Source organism: Hemiscyllium ocellatum, chromosome 50, assembly GCF_020745735.1.
Source record: "Hemiscyllium ocellatum isolate sHemOce1 chromosome 50, sHemOce1.pat.X.cur, whole genome shotgun sequence".
Taxonomy (NCBI): domain Eukaryota; kingdom Metazoa; phylum Chordata; class Chondrichthyes; order Orectolobiformes; family Hemiscylliidae; genus Hemiscyllium; species Hemiscyllium ocellatum.
In genome coordinates this window covers 2,181,217-2,197,948 of record NC_083450.1, presented here as the reverse complement: position 1 = coordinate 2,197,948, position 16,732 = coordinate 2,181,217, and the positions used below count along the sequence as shown (strand labels likewise).

The following is a 16,732-nucleotide window of genomic DNA, read 5'->3' as shown; positions in this document are numbered from 1 at the left end:
TGGTGTCATCTGCAAACTTACTAACTGCACCCCTTATGCTCCCATCCAAATCATTTATATAAATGACAAAAAGTAGAGGGCCCAGCACCGATCCTTGTGGCACTCCACTGGTCACAGGCCTCCAGTCTGAAAAGCAACCCTCCACCCCCCACCCTCTGTCTTCTACCTTTGAGCCAGTTCCGTATCCAAATGGCTGGTTCTCCCTGTATTCCATGAGATCTAACCTTGCTAATCACTCTCCCATGGGGAACCTTGTCGAACGCCTTACTGAAGTCCATATAGATCATGTCCACCGCTCTGCCATCATGCAACTTGCAGTGTCTTCAAGATCAGTTACGTGTCCAACATGCCTTACTGTAACTCCACCCAGTGAAGTGTGTGGGCTTTTTGTGGATGGGGTGCCAACATGGTGAATGCTAGAATTGAAGAACAACCCAGTCCCTGTCTGGGGACCCGTTAAAATATAAACTGCCAGCCCATCTTTTCTCTGATCCTGAGTAAGCAGCTGTATATTTCCAGCTCTCCCTCGAAGTAAAGCAGTGCTGTCGTTCACTGTGCTCCCGTTGGTTCACGTTTTACGAAGCGCAGAGACTGAATGATCGCAATGTCAAGCATAGCTGATCCCCCCTCTTTGTTGTAGGATGATCTTTGCCGAGTGTGCCCCAAGCACATGTCCCTGTGATGAGCATTGTTGTAACCAGCGGATCCAGAGGCATGAGTGGGTGCAGTGCCTGGAGAGGTTTCGAGCAGAAGGTAAAGGCTGGGGCATTCGCACCAAGGAAGCTCTGAAGGCCGGGCAGTTCATCATCGAATATCTGGGTGAGGTGGTCAGTGAGCAAGAGTTCAGGTAAGCAGACCTTCCATATTCCTTCTGTATTGTGCAGGAGCTAAATATCCCAACAGAATCCAATTTCTAATCATTACTTAGAGTCATAGAGCTGTACAGTACAGAAACCAACCCTTCGGTCCATGCTGGCCAGATATCCGACTCAATCTAGTCCCACCTTCAGCACCCGGCTCATATCCCTCCATACCCATCCAAATGCCTTTTAAATGTTGCAGTTGTACCAGCCTCCGCCACTTCCTCTGGCAGCTCATTCCATACACGTACCACCCTCTGTGTGCCTCAGAGGTCTCTTTTATATTTTTCCCCTCTCTCCCTAAACCTACGCCCTCTAGTTCTGGACTCCCCCACCCCAGGGAAAAGACTTTGTCTATTTATTCTATCCATGCCCCTCATAATTTTGTAAACCTCTATAAGGTCACCCCTCAGCCTCCGACGCTCCAGGGAAAACAGCCCCCGCCTGTTCAGCCTCTCCCTGCAGCTCAAATCCTCCAATCCCGGCAACATCCTTGTAAATCTTTTCTGAACCCTTTCAAGTTTCACAACATCTTATCGAGAGGAAGTGCCGAGCAGTGAGCAGGAGTGTGATGTAGTGCCAGAGGTTGGGTCTTTATTGGAAGCAGCCCCCTTCTCTCTTTATGGAGCAGTCGAGCGGTATGTTCCGGTGCTTATGTTGGCTGCAGAGTTGGACAATCCTAAGTCACGGTAAAGAAGTGGGGTATACAGGCAGATTCTCATTAGCATCCATTTGGCTAAAACAAGTGAGAAGTGCAGAAGGAAAGTTTTACTCCATTGATCTTGCCACTAAATGATTCCGGCTCCTGGTTGCATCCAGCCTCCACATTCTATCCTGGCAAAAGGAAAATGTCCACTTACACAGCTTCTATAAAGTGTTACAGTGCAGAAATCAGAGCAGGCTCCTGTCACTGCTGTCAATCTCCGCAATGTCTAATACTGTCCCGATGTCCTTGTCGTTTGACACTCTACCCAATGAATGCTTTTTTGGCTGAGATTTGCTGAAATACAATATTTGGATTCATTGTTTCTCTGAGAGTGCTTGGAAATGAAAGGAAAGAACTCCTACTTCCAATAACATCTTTCACATCTTTGGAGTGTGTGTGTGTCCTCAGGATAGCAGCCGGTGGCCAGTGGTGTTCCGCTATACATTAACAATCTGGATGAAGGAACTGAGGGCATTCTGGCTACGTTTGCAGACAAATGCAAAGATAAGTAGAAGAGAGGTAGCATTGAGCTGGTGGGGTGGCTGCAGAAGGATTTGGACAGGCTAGGAGAGTGGGCAAAGATGTGGCAGAATACAACGTGGGCAAGTGAGAGGTAGGAGAAATTGAAGCATAGACTATTTTCTAAATTCAGACATCTGAAGTGCAAAGAGTCTTGGGAGTTCGAGTCCAGGATTCTCTCAAGGTAAACTTGTAGGTTGAGTCAGTAGTTAGGGGAGAAAGCGAGGTCTGCAGATGCTGGAGATCAGAGCTGAAAATGTGTTGCTGGAAAAGCGCAGCAGGTCAGGCAGCATCCTAGGAACAGGAAAGTCGACGTTTCGGGCATAAGCCCTTCATCAGGATGAAGGACTTATGCCCGAAACGTCGAATTTCCTGTTCCTTGGATGCTGCCTGACCTGCTGCGCTTTTCCAGCAACACATTTTCATCTCTGAGTCAGTAGTTAGGAATGCAAATGCAATTATGATTATTTTGAGAGGACGTGAATGTAAAAACAGGGATGTACATCTGAGGCTTTATAAGGCTCTGGTCAGACCATGTTTGGAGTATTGTGCACAGTTTTGGACCCCATATCTCAGGAAAGATGTACCACATCTGGAGTGTGTTCAGAGGAGATTCACAAGAATGGTCCCAGGAATGAGAAGTTTAACATACGGGGAATGTTTGGGAACTCTGGGTCTATACTCGATGGAGTTTAGAAGGATGAGGGGGATCTAATTGAAACTTACACTCTGTCCAGACCGTTCAGTATTCTGTATGTTGGGAAGGTGTTTCCATTGGTAGGAGAGACTCTGACCTGATGGGACCTGGGAAGACCCATTAGAACGGAGATGAGGAGAAAATTCTTCAGCCAGAGAGTGGGGAATCTATGGAATGCACTGCCACAGAAGGCTGTGGAGGCCGAGGCATTGAATGTATTTAAGACAGAGATAGATAGGTTCTTGATTGTCTAGAGGATCAAGGCTTACAGGGAGGAAGCAGGAGAACGGTGGGTGGAGACATTTATCAGCTGTGATTGAATGACAGAGCAGATTCGATGGGCTGAATGGTCTGATTTCTACTCCTAGGTCTTCTGGGATGTTCCAGTCAATGAAACCATGACAGTGATTTTTGAAATACAGTTGTGATGTAGGCACATACTGCAACGAAGGTGTGCACAGTGATTTTTGAAATACAGTTGTGATGTAGGCACATTCTGCAACGAAGGTGTGCACAGTGATTTTTGAAATACAGTTGTGATATAGGCACATACTGCAACGAAGGTGTGCACAGTGATTTTTGAAATACAGTTGTGATATAGGCACATACTGCAACGAAGGTGTGCACAGTGATTTTTGAAATACAGTTGTGATATAGGCACATACTGCAACGAAGGTGTGCACAGTGATTTTTGAAATACAGTTGTGATATAGGCACATACTGCAACGAAGGTGTGCACAGTGATTTTTGAAATACAGTTGTGATATAGGCACATTCTGCAACGAAGGTGTGCACAGTGATTTTTGAAATACAGTTGTGATATAGGCACATTCTGCAACGAAGGTGTGCACAGTGATTTTTGAGGACATTGGCTTAAGGTAAGAGGGGGTATGTTTAAAGATGTGAGGCAAGTTTATTTACACAGAGGGTGGTAAGTGCCTGGAATATGCTGCCAGAGGATCTGGATCCAGTAGGAATGATTCCGAGGCATCTGGACAGATACAAGAATAGGCAGGTAATAGAGGCAGGTGCACTGCAAAGAGGCAAAAGGTTAATTTAGAAAGCTAGTGTATGTCAATCTTGTTGGGCTGGAGGGGCCTGTTCTTGTGCTGTATTGATCTTGGTAGGATGATTCCACAAAGTGTGACGAAAGTAACAGCCATGACACTCTTGGGGGTGTGTTTTGAGGACTGCATGGATGGAGGCCGAGGCATTGGGAGGAGTTTTCGGGTCTTCCTCGAAGTGCTTGTGGATGTTTAACCAGCAGCTGAACAGCTGACTCCATTGAAATGGAATTTGAACCCTCCGAGCTGAGGTAGACTGTTTGAATATCTTCTCTCATCTTCCCTAGGAACCGAATGATAGAACAATACCAGAACCACAATGATCATTACTGCTTGAACCTGGACAGTGGGATGGTAATCGACAGTTACCGCATGGGCAATGAGGCACGGTTTATCAATCACAGCTGCAGTCCTAACTGTGAAATGCAAAAATGGTAAGAGGTAGAAAGCACATGTACATTGAACATACAACTGCACGTGGTGTTTACCAGCAGGGTTCTGGTTAAAAGTGCTGTGCAGTGTTAGCAATAAATCCATCAAAGTTGTCTGGTTACGTGAAAAGTCTTGCTTTCGGAACTACATGCTGAATAAATGTGTTGTTGATCTGTGGAAGCATGAAGTGCACTGGTTGAGAACAAGAAAGAACACAACTAAAGAAAATGTAAATTGATTATTTAAACTTCATGTCCCAATGCTTGCAGACAGTAAATGGAGCAGTAACTGTCTAGGTTTTCATCTGCTTTGTCTGGTCTGATTTTGATATAGGATGTTTGCTCTTCTGGGGGTGGTACAATGGCTCAGTGGTTAGCACTGCTGCCTCACAGCACCAGGGTCCCGGGTTTGATCCCAGCCTCAGGCAACTGTCTGTGTGGAGTTTGTACATTCTCCCCGTGTCTGCGTGGGTTTCCTCCCACATTCCAAAGATGTGCCATGCTAAATTGCCCATAGTGTTAGGTGCATTAGTTAGAGGGCAATGGGTCTGGGTGGGTTACTCTTCAGAGAGTCAGTGTGGACTTGTTGGGTCAAAGGGCCTGTTTCCATGCTGTAAAGATTCGAATCGAATCGAATCGAATCTTTAAAAAAAATGGTGCCAGAAGATCTTTAACATTGACAGGATAGATTGTAGCTGGCTGTAACTGCCAATGTTAAATGCCCTCATGTACCCTACACTGCTGTTGAACTGAACAGTGGCATCCTTAAAAATCTCAACATCACATTATAGTCCAACAGGTCTGTTTGGAAGTACTAGCTTTCGGAGCACTGCTCCTTCATCAGGTAACTAGTGGAGCAGGATCATAAGACACAATTTATCGCAAAAGATCACAGTGTCATGCAATTAAAATCTAGATTGCTGTTTGTTCAGTGTATCATTTTAATTGCATGGCGCGTGATCTTTTGCGATAAATTGTGCCTTATGATCCTGCCGCACTAGTTACCTGATGAAGGAGCGTCGCTCTGAAAGCTAGTACTTCCAAATAAACCTGTTGGACTATAACCAGGTGTTGTGTGATTTTTAACTTTGTCCACCCCAGCCCAACACCGGCTCCTCCATATTAGTAGCACAATGAAAGATACTCTTGCAGTCCTGCTTTAGACAGTCCAACTGCAGCTGTGATCTTGGGGTTCATAAATGACTAATTCAATATACTGGGAGATCAAGGCACTGCTTTGGCCCAAACCCATGTGACCTCCATCACCATGTGTCGACTCCACCCATCAAAGACTGACCAGACTCTGTTCTCAAGATCCAAATCAACTAAAGTGTTCCTGCTTGCTATATTGGAGCTACTGTGACCACGAAAGTTCAAGGGTCATCATCGACAATTGATTATATTACTTAATTTAGGGTTTTAGATCTCTCTAAGGGAATTATCAGAACTAAAAGGTACTCCTTCAGTCGTCGTGCGTCTGCATAGGGGTGCAAGTAATTTTACAGTCGAGCCCAGCCATGTTACTGAGATGAGTTCTCAATGCAGAAAAAAGAACTTCTCTCCAAGTTCACTCAGGACAGCTAATATCAGCACATTTTTAATTATGGCATCACAGCTGATGCGAACCCTACTCTTAAGTAGTATTCACAGCCTGGCACCAGATAATTGTAAGGAACAGAATCAAGCCTTCTGAGATTTGTCAGCTCCCTGCCCTGGGACATGGAGATTAATTTTTGTACCTCTTGGCCCAGACCTGATTGAAGCATCATACAGATTGAGTTTAGAATTGTGCAGCGCTGAGATAAACTGCATAAACAAAGTACACATTTCATTTTCTGCTCTAGGTCGGTTAATGGCGTTTACAGGATTGGGCTGTTTGCGTTGAAAGATGTAATGGCTGGGACTGAACTGACATATGACTACAACTTCCACGCATTCAACCTGGAGAAGCAGGTAACGTGGTTGGCTGCAGCATTCTGTAACCATTCACACACTACTGTCTGCGAAAAGTCATCCAAAATATCTGCTTCACTGCATGCTATAGAAACCACTATGAAGTTAGATAAAAGCCAATGTTTTGTTAGTTTTCCCAGTGACCGTATCCGTGCCCCAGATGTACACCGGGGGCCATTTTCTCAGTAAGCCTAGTTTGAACCATATCAGGCTGGTGTTAGGAAACTCACTCTGCACTTAGTCACCAAAACTGATGTCGTGAATGCGTCTGGGTGAGTTGCGCTTCGGAGGATCGGTGTGGACTTGTTGGGCCGAAGGGCCTGTTTCCACACTAAGTAATCCAATCTAATCGTATATATACGGTGACAGTGTTGTTAAAAGCAGGACTATAATGCACCCTGTGCACTTGAAGCTTTCAGTCCTTCCTCCTTTTTAACTGATGTGCAGTTGCTTTACTCACAAGTTGACGGCCACAAGGAATGTGTGGTTATTTTTCTTTCCCCTGTCCTGTTTTAGCACCATAAAGAACTCTGTGATCACCTTGGCTAATGATATGACCATTTGGGTCCCCTCAGCATTACACTGAGAGAGTTTAATCACATGGGGTTTAGAATGGGGGTCTCAGCACTGTTCTTTTGGGTGTATACTCCTCTGTACCTGTGTGACTCAAAATAGGGCATTACAAACATGAGCACACTGTGCTGACTGAGTGATGTTCCATCAATTGTATCAGTTTCTGAAATCAGCCTAAAGCAGTTAGCACATCTGAAGTAGTGGCGGAAATACTGTTGAGGTTGTTTCCATGTGTTTCCTTTATATTTAAACATGAACAGCCCAAATGGCGCAGTAACAGAAACCTGTGTAAATGTTCTCACTTCATTCTGGTGTGTCAGACATTGTGTTGAACTTCAATTGTCCCGGCTGAAAAATTCACGTCTGCATTAGTTTAAGGCTCTTTCATTCCCAGCGAATATCAGACAGGAAGACAGCCACCCATAATATGGAAATACATTGATCTCAGTAATTGAAATTGAAACTGTCATACTGTGCATCAGAGAAGCTGCTCTTATTAAACTGGGGCCAGAAATATTTAGGTAGACCTTTACTGTACCTGACCCGGTAATGTTCGCTGGTGACAGTGCAGTGGAAGTTTTACTGTGCTATCCCTCTCTTGTGAATATTTGCTGGAGGACAATGTAGAGGAAGCTTTCCTCAATCTAACCCCGTGCAGTCCTTTCCTAGGAGTATCTTTATGGACCCAGTGTAGAGGAAGCATTTCTTTGTATCTAACCCCGTGCTGTCCCTGTCCTGACAATATTTTTAGGTACAGTCTAGAGGTATAGTTGAGATTGTTTAAGATCAATAATTTAACCTGAGTAATCAAAGTGATATGGTAAAGCTCTGCTTACAATAGATGTGGTTTGTTGACAGATTGTAAGCCAGATAAGTCACTTTAGCTTCACCGAAATGCACTGGTATGACCAATCACCGGTTAAGATCATAATTCTATTTGGCCAAACTCCAGGCCTCTGACACAAAAGCACAATACTTTAGTACGCAGTCAATTTTCACCAATTCATATGAAGCGAAACCAAGGTTAATGTTTAGGTCAATGCCCTTTCATCAGGCAGGCTGTGGAAAAATGGCCATCGACCTAAAACGTTAACTCTATTTTGCTGTACACGTCTTGGTTGACTTGTTGAGTTTCCCTGGGTCTCTCTGTACAGTGGGCTCTGTCAGAAAGAACACAGAGGTTCTTGAAACTCGACAGCACTGGGGAAGCCTTGAATTGGATCCTCCGCGTTTTTGACACAGCAGCTCTGATTTGTGTGAATGCCACGTGTAGCTGGTGCACTGGGCTGATGAAGTTTGAAGAGTGAATTCACCAAGGCATGGCTAAACCCAGCGGCATTGCTTGGGTGTTTTGTGTGTTGCAGCAACTTTGTAAATGTGGGGCGGAGAAATGTCGTGGTATTATCGGAGGACGCAGCCAGAGGGTGAATGGATTGCTGAACAAAAACGGCCAGCAGGCGAATGGACAGAAGAAACCGGGCAGATTGAAGGAGAAGAGGAAATCCAAGCACAGGTTAAAGAAAAGGGTAAGTCATAGAATCCCTACGGTGAGGGAGCAGCCCATTCAGTCCATCTAGTCCGCACTAATTCTCCGAAGAGCATGCCGACCCTACCCTATCCCTCTAACTCTGCATTCCCCATGGCTAACCCACCTAGCTTGTACATCCCTAGATACTACTGGGCAATTTAGCGTGGCCAATTCACCCTAACCTGCACATCTTTGGACTGTGGGAGGAAACCGGAGTCCGCACTTGAAAGAAATCCGTGCAGACACTGCAAACTCCATTCAGTTGTCTGAGGCTGGAGTCGGACCTGGGTCCCTGGTGCTGTGAGGCCATAGTGCTAACCACTGAGCCCCCAGTCAAACAAATAGATGTGGGTGTGACTGGCTTTTATTTCCCATTCCCAATTACGCCTGAACGGAGTGATTTGCTTGGCCGTTTTGGGGATTCCATCACATTTGCTATGGGTCAGCAGTTGCATGTGAGCCAGTCCAGGTAAGGATAGCAGATGTCCTTTCCCCTAAAGGTCACTAGTGAATTAGGGCTTTTATGTCATTGCCAATGTTTATGTGATCACCATCACCAAGACTTGCTTTCTAGATAAAACTTATAATCAAACTGTTCAGAGATGTTATTACACACCTCTGGAGGAAGTGGAACCTGAGCCCCGGCTCCTAGCTCAGAGGTAGGGCCTCTACAACTGCAGAGCCCCCACAGATTTTCTCTTTATTCCAAGTGTAATAATTGAAGCTAAATGAGTTGGTGGATTTTGGATCCGATCATGGTCAACCAGCTGCCATAGTGGGATTTGAACCTCTGACCCCACAGCATTAGGTTGGGCTTCTGGATTGCCACTAGGCCATGGCCTCCCACTGTGTGTATTCTTTGGAGCAGTACACGTCCTTTATTTTCTCTATGCTTCTCTTTTCCTCTCTCGGAGTGGCGCACTTATGCTCCAATGCCCTATTGGCTAATGAGCTTAAAAATGTGTTGCTGGAAAAGCACAGCAGGTCAGGCAGCATCCAAGGAGAAGGAGTCTTGATGTTTCAGGCATAAGCCCTTCTTTCTTTTTCCCTATTGGCTAATGTCTTCCATGAGACTGGGCAGCGATGTAAGGGTACATTGCTACAAAGTTTGATTCTTTCCTTGTCTATCATACATATTCCCTGTTGGAGACACAGCCTAGTGATCAGGAGCATGAATCCTAACTGATGTCCCCATTTCCAATCACTGTTCCTTGTCGGAGCCACTGTCTAGCAATCAGGAACTGGAATCCGTATTGACATATTCATTCCCAAACCCTAACCAAGGCACACTGAGGCTGAGAGTGGGTAACTGAGTATACGTTGCAAGCTAGGGGGATAAATATGTAATCACTTTGCCTTGCCCAGGGTAGTCGCTTTGTCTTGCTGATTCCCAGGAGAGCTATGTGGTTGTTCCATCTCAGAGATACACATCTGCTGTCGTTGCCTGTGATTTAAGGATGTCAAAAGCAAGTGCATGTCTCAACTGTTCATTTTGTGTTTCATCACAGAGGGGGCATGTATCAGAGGAGCCGAGTGACAACGTTAACAACCCTGCCAAACTGAGCCAACCTCACCAGATGAAGCCCATGTCCAACAGGGAGAGGTAGGACTTGATGTTCAGCAACAAAGTCACACCATAGAACTACACAGATTCGACAGAATGCTTTCCTAATGTCATCAATTATGGGTTAGTTTGCAAAATGTGCTATGGGTGATCAGTATCTTCTCCCAAAAAGAGCCAGTCGCAATTTTTCACCCCAAGCATTTCCTTAAACCAGCCTTTCTCTGTTCGAGCCAAGCCTTGTGCTATTTCACCCCGGCCCCTGGTTACCTTCAGGGGATGAAAACCTGGGTACTGAGTACTTACTCAGTTAGGAAGTGCACTGTGTTGCAGTCTGAGATCCAGGCGATCAGCTAGCAATCGCAGGCATTTGTTAAAGGTGTTGCCAGGCCTGTTCTGCAGTTGGTCAACATTTTGGCACGGAGTATAGTTGTGATGCAGCAGAGGAGTAGACCCATCAGCCAGTCATGCCTGTGCTATCACTCTGGGAGTTCCCATTTTAATCAGAGCACTTTCTCCAAGCCTTCATCATCATGTCATCAGTTATATTTGAAACCTTGAATTAATTTTCCTGTTTCTCTCTCCTCCCCCCCGCTCTTCCCTCTTTCCCCCCTCCCCTCTCTCTTCCACCCCCCTCCCCCCCTCTCTTTCCCCCCTCCCCCCCCCCCTCTCTTTCCCCCCTCCCCCCTCTCTTTCCCCCCCCCCCCCTCTCTTCCCCCCCCTCCCCCCCTCTCTTCCCCCCCTCCCCCCCCTCTCTTCCCCCCCTCCCTCTCTTCCCCCCCCCCCCCTCTCTCTCCCCTCTCCCCCCTCTCTTCCCCCTCCCCCCTCTCTCTTCCCCCTTCCCCCTCTCTCTTCCCCCTTCCCCCTCTCTCTTTCCCCCCTCTTCCCCCCCTCCCCCGCTCTCTCTTTCCCCTCCCCCGCTCTCTCTTTCCCCTCCCCCACTCTCTCTTTCCCCTCCCCCGCTCTCTCTTTCCCCTCCCCCGCTCTCTCTTTCCCCTCCCCCGCTCTCTCTTTCCCCTCCCCGCTCTCTCTTTCCCCTCCCCCGCTCTCTCTTTCCCCTCCCCCGCTCTCTTTTTCCCCCTCCCCCCGCTCTCTTTTTCCCCCTCCCCCCGCTCTCTTTTTCCCCCTCCCCCCGCTCTCTTTTTCCCCCTCCCCCCGCTCTCTTTTTCCCCCTCCCCCCGCTCTCTTTTTCCCCCTCCCCCCGCTCTCTTTTTCCCCCTCCCCCCGCTCTCTTTTTCCCCCTCCCCCCGCTCTTTTTCCCCCTCCCCCCGCTCTCTTTTTCCCCCTCCCCTCGCTCTTTTTCCCCTTTCCCCCGCGCTCTTTTTCCCCTTTCCCCCGCGCTCTTTTTCCCCCGCGCTCTTTTTCCCCCGCGCTCTTTTTCCCCCGCGCTCTTTTTCCCCCGCGCTCTTTTTCCCCCGCGCTCTTTTTCCCCCGCGCTCTTTTTCCCCCGCGCTCTTTTTCCCCCGCGCTCTTTTCCCCCCGCGCTCTTTTTCCCCCTCCCCCCGCGCTCTTTTTCCCCCTCCCCCCGCGCTCTTTTTTCCCCCTCCCCCCGCGCTCTTTTTTCCCCCTCCCCCCGCTCTCTTTTTTCCCCCTCCCCCCGCTCAGATCCACATATGTGTGCTCACACCCCACCATCCCACTGATAAAAACAGCCGCCTGCTTCCTGTGGGGAAGCATTGTCTAACTCTGCACGGCCTAGAATAGAGAGTTTGGTTTGTAAGTCTCACGCTCGGGGACAGTCTTGCTCTTCATGATCCCAATCCAGTATTAACAGTACAACTTGCTAACCAAATTGCTGATCCCACTCCACCCATTTGAGAGGGTCCAGCTCCGAATGGCAATAGGAAACTTTCTGTGACTGAGAAATTGACTAATCAAGTCCAACTGCGGCAGGCTGCCAAGTAACTGATGGCAGTGCAGTAATGATGGAGTAGCAGTGTGCACTTTCTCGTGTTCTGTGACCAGACCATGCTGAGCATTGGCCTCGAGCAGTAGTTTAGTGCTGTCCTGGTGCTGGTGTTACCGTAATGATGCATTATGGAGGCCCACTAACATCTTAGTTCTCACTTCCAGCTCATGTTGTGTGACGTGCCAAAGTTGTTCCCAATTCAATGTTTTCACAACGCTGTAACAATAGGATTGTTCTTAGTTCACCCAGTTTAACCTTCCCTGAAACAAAAGCAGAAGTTGCTGGAAAAACTCACCAAGTCTGGCAGCATCTGTGAAGAGAAATTCAAGTTAATGCTGTTCAGTTCTGAGGGGGTCACCGGGACCTGAAACGTTAATTTTGATATCTCTTTGCAGATACTGTCAGACGTGCTGAGTGTTTCCAGTAACTCTTTTTTGCAACATCAGCACTTCATTTGGTTAATCTTCTTCTGAGTTAACTTGGGTCTGTGGTGATAGCAGGTGATTCTGGAAACGCACAGCTACCTGTTGGCATCTCAGAGAAGCTCAGATTCTGTCCATCTGAATTGATTTTGAGCCTTATCCCTAAATATTTGCCCATCTGAGTGTGGTTGTAATGTGGATTTCCAGCAGTTTCTGTTCCTTGCATTCATTAATGATTTGATCTTGGCTGCTTTCTGAAAGACATCTCTCTTCTCTCTTCCCTGGGGGATGTAGATTGTGGGTGGCTGTTTGAGGGTGCATACACATCTGGCACATGGCAATCTTTTTAAAGGGCAGTTGATTAGAGTTCAGGACCAGTATGTTCCTGTCACCATGAAGGATAAGGGCAGCAAGATTCGGAACCCCTTGGATGACGAGAAATTGAGAGCTTAGTCAGCAAGAAAAAAGCGTATCTAAATTTTAGGAAGCTGAAGACTGACAGAGCCTTCGTGGGATATCAAAGAAATATCTTAATGGAGGAGCTAGGAGGGATAAGAGGAATTAACGGGATTAAGGACAATCCCAAGGCTTTTTATATGTATCCAAGGAGCAAGAGGGTAGCCAGGGGAAGTGTGGAGGATGTATGGGAGCCAGAGGGTGTGGGTGAGGTCCTTCACAAAGGAGAAGAACCTGGTGGATGGTGAGTCCTGGGTGAGCCATGTTGATATTCTAGGGCATGTCCATGTATAAAAGCTGGTGTTGGGTGGTTTGAAACTTAGTAAGGTGGATCTATCCCAGAATGCTGAGGGGGAAATTGCTATGGCCTTGTACAAAATCTTTGTATCCTGTTTAGTCACAGGCAAGGTCCCATAGGATTGGAGAATAGCCAAATGTTTTTTTTGTTTAACAAGGGTATCAGGGACAATCTGGAAAAGTACAAGCCAGTGAACTTTCTCAGTGGTAGGGATGTTATTGGAGAAGATGCTTAGGGACAGGATTTACTCACAATTGAAAAAATATGGCATTATTAGCAGTCAGCAGCATGACCTTATGCAGGGAAGGTCATATCTCACAAACTTAAGTTTTTCAAGGAAATGGCAGAGGATGGGGTGGTAGTGGGTGTTGTCTACATGGACTTTAGCAAGGCCTTGACAAGGTCCCTCATGGCAGGCTGGTACAAAAGGTGAAGTCCCGTGATCTGCAGTGGGCTGGTAGAATAGCTCCCGAACGATATTATTCATTGGTTTTTTTTCTGACTGGGAATCTGTGACGAGTGGTGTTGTGAAGGGATCAGTGCTGGGACCCCTGTTTGTAATATAAATGATTTGGAGGCAAATGTCAGTGGTCTGATCAGGAGGTTTTCAGGTAACACAAACATTTGGGGAGCTGTGGACAGTACAGTGAATGGCAGAACCCTAAGAAGTATTAATGTCAGAGTGATCTGGGCGTAGTTCTCTGAAAGTGGCAACACAAGTGTATAAGATGGTCAAGAAGGTATGTTTGCCTTCATCAGTCAGGGCACAGAGTATAAAAATTGGCAAGTCATTTTGCAACTATATAGAACTTTAGTTCAGCCACATGTAGATTATTGCATACAGTTCTAGTCACCACACCTCCAAAAGGATATGGAGGCTTTGAGGAGGGAACAGAAACCATTCACCAGGATGTTTCATGGTTTAGAAGGTGTTAGCTGTGAGGAGAGATCAGATAAATTTGGTTAGTTTTTCACTTCAACATCAGAGGCTGGGGAGCAACCTGATACAAGTTTACAAAATTACGACAGGCACAGATAGAGTGTATAGTTGGGTCGAAATGCCAGTTACTGGGGGGACATAGATCGACGAGGAGGGAGGTTTAAAGGAGGTGTGAAAGGAAAGCAGTTTACACCGAGGTGGGAAGTGCCTGCAATGTGCTGTCACAGTAGGTGGTAGAAGCAGATACAATAGCAATGCTTAACAGGCATTTGGACAGATACATGAGCCGGCGGGGGACAGAAAGATAGGGACCGCGCCACTGCAAAAAGTGTTTGCATTATGGGTCAGCACAAGCTTGGGCTGAAGGATCTGATCCTGTGCTGTACTGTTTTTTTTTCTTAATTGAACCTAGAAACAGCCCTCTTTTATTTTTTTCAATATAACTGGTTCCCTGTGGTAAGATATTAGATACACAGGGACTTGAGTCCATGAGAGAATACCAAGGAGGGTAGCATTTCCTCTCAACATATACAGTAATAACTGAAATAATGAAAAATTAAAACTGTACACTGTTCCAAGATCAACTATCATTGCTCCTGGAATTCTGCAGTCTGTGCTTTGCTAAACTCTCCATTTGTATCACACAATGCTCCCAAATTGATCCTTTCTCTCTCACCCTCCCAATTCCTTCTGCTATCATAAGGGCAGCTCTGTTTGTCTGAGATGGGAGCTAGCCAATTACTTCTCCACAGTGAGTGAGCTCTGTAGGTGAGAAACCTTGACAGACGCACTGCTGGCAGACAGACTCAGGGTGGTTTAGAGGCAGAGCAGGGCAAAAATAACTCTTGGTGACTGAGTGTGGAAACATTTCTGCAAAATACAGAAAGTGAGATCTTTTGGGTGTGTGCATGTTTATATAATGCTACATACTTGTGGTATTATTATAAATTAATGCAACCCTGTGGGGATTTTGTCCTAGCTTAAATAAATATGCACAGATTTATATAATGCAGAAATATATATGCATACTATTTAGTTAGGTAGTAACCACTTTCTTTTGTTAATTCAACTTGGCTTGTGTGTTGTTAGAACTGTTTCAGACTGAGACTGGTTATGAAAGTATGGTTGTTTTCTGTTCACGTTTCACTTCCAGTCATTCACTCTGATGAGTTGAGGCTCAGTGTATTTTGGATTTTGACTCCACCTTGATATGTGTTGCCACGGAACATGGGCGTCTCCATTGGAGAGGCAGAATTGAGCTCTCCTGGTAGCTGAGCTGGTTAAGAAATGGCCCAAGTTTGATGCCTGATCTGTGCTGCCTCCTACCCCACCCCCAGCCCAGTTTAGGGAGAGGGTCTTGCTGCTTCCTACAATCCAGGAACCATTTCCAAGTTACAAGGGCCTGAGAGTGGATATCAGAAAGCCAGAGTTCGACCTAAGTCGAACCTACTTGAGTGTACTTGTCCACCAGCCGCAGGCCCTGCTCGCACTCATTGATCAAGTCTCAGAATGATGTTAATAGCTGCTTTGGGAATTACTGGAGAGCATAAAACACCCAGGGAGCTGGGGGGGGAGATTCTTTTAGTTACAGGTGAGAAAGTACATTGAGAAGTAAACTTATTGCTAGCTCTTTGCAGAGTGTGGCAGGAGACCACTCAAAGTTGTTAAAGCACAGCGGTTGTTTTGCTTTCTCCAGCCTGCCCGAGATCTCGAACAGACCAGCAAAGATCAGCCCATCCCATACTGGAGCAGACAAAACTATTCCCTCATTAACAATCATCTGGTATTTGTGTAATCCCTTCTCACCAATTGAAAATTTTATATAAGGTTCAGGGAGAGTTGTTGAGAAATGTCAGGGATCCCACAAAGCAGCTTTGGGATGAATGAATGAACAGTGAGTGTCTGTTGGCCAACTGAGTGTCATTGCTTGTTTGCATGCCACTGGTATTCTCCGAGGGGCAGACTTGGTTATGTCAGGGGTGGACATTTACCTCCATGTCTCCTCTCATTTTCTGTCTTGGCTCTTTGTCTTGACAGGAACTTTGTGCTGAAGCACCATGTATTTCTCGTCCGGAACTGGGAGAAGATGCGGCAGAAGCAGGAGGAGGCGAAGCAGGAGAATGACAACAGTCAGTCTGTGTCACTGTACACTCGCTGGAATGGAATTTGCCGGGATGATGGCAACATCAAATCTGGTATGGAGAAAGGAGGAGCTTTCTTGGTAGGGGTGGGAGGGTTTCCTTGATTGATGACAATACCCATGCTCAGCATTACCTTGTCCCTGCATATTGACCAAGAGATCTGATTTTGAGAGTAATGAACTGCTATGGGCTGGCACTAACCTTTCACCTCTGGGACCTGTCACAACATCCAGCACTTGCTCGTGCGATGTACTTCTCCTTTAGCCGGACCAGAAGCAACACTGGGGCCGGTGAGCATGTACCACCACCATCGCAAACTCACCACCAGGGAAGGCTGCCATCTTTTCTTCCCCCTTCTATTTTTATGCTGGGTCACTGACAATAACTGACAACCATGTGTGACGGTACAATGCTATGGGTCAAGGAGATAGTCTAGACCCAGCTTATTTGAGGGCAAGAGTAAGATGCTGTGTTCCAGACGTAATTTGATTGGTTACACTGCTTGGCTTTAAGCAGAACACACTTTATTCTCACCCTACAGTTAAAATGCTAACAAAAGGAAGAAGAATTGGTGTAACTTCAACTTTGTTGGAAAATGTAAGAGAATAATAGATGATTTAACTACCAGACAGCAATTGTTTCAATATGGTAACATCCCATAAACGTACTCTTGG

At 46.4% G+C, this 16,732-nt stretch overlaps 1 protein-coding gene across 3 annotated transcripts in view; it reads left to right on the top strand.

The window, feature by feature from the left end:
• The window catches only part of ash1l (ash1 (absent, small, or homeotic)-like (Drosophila)), a 228,447-nt gene that overhangs the window by 178,447 nt on the left and 33,268 nt on the right, over positions 1 to 16,732 (top strand). For all 3 annotated transcript variants that reach the window (XM_060820802.1, XM_060820800.1, XM_060820801.1), the window contains 6 exons: positions 641 to 847; positions 4,134 to 4,280; positions 6,122 to 6,230; positions 8,168 to 8,329; positions 9,840 to 9,934; positions 15,955 to 16,112. In XM_060820802.1, the coding sequence (XP_060676785.1) occupies positions 641 to 847; positions 4,134 to 4,280; positions 6,122 to 6,230; positions 8,168 to 8,329; positions 9,840 to 9,934; positions 15,955 to 16,112 (878 nt within the window). The remainder of the gene's footprint in view (positions 1 to 640; positions 848 to 4,133; positions 4,281 to 6,121; positions 6,231 to 8,167; positions 8,330 to 9,839; positions 9,935 to 15,954; positions 16,113 to 16,732) is intronic.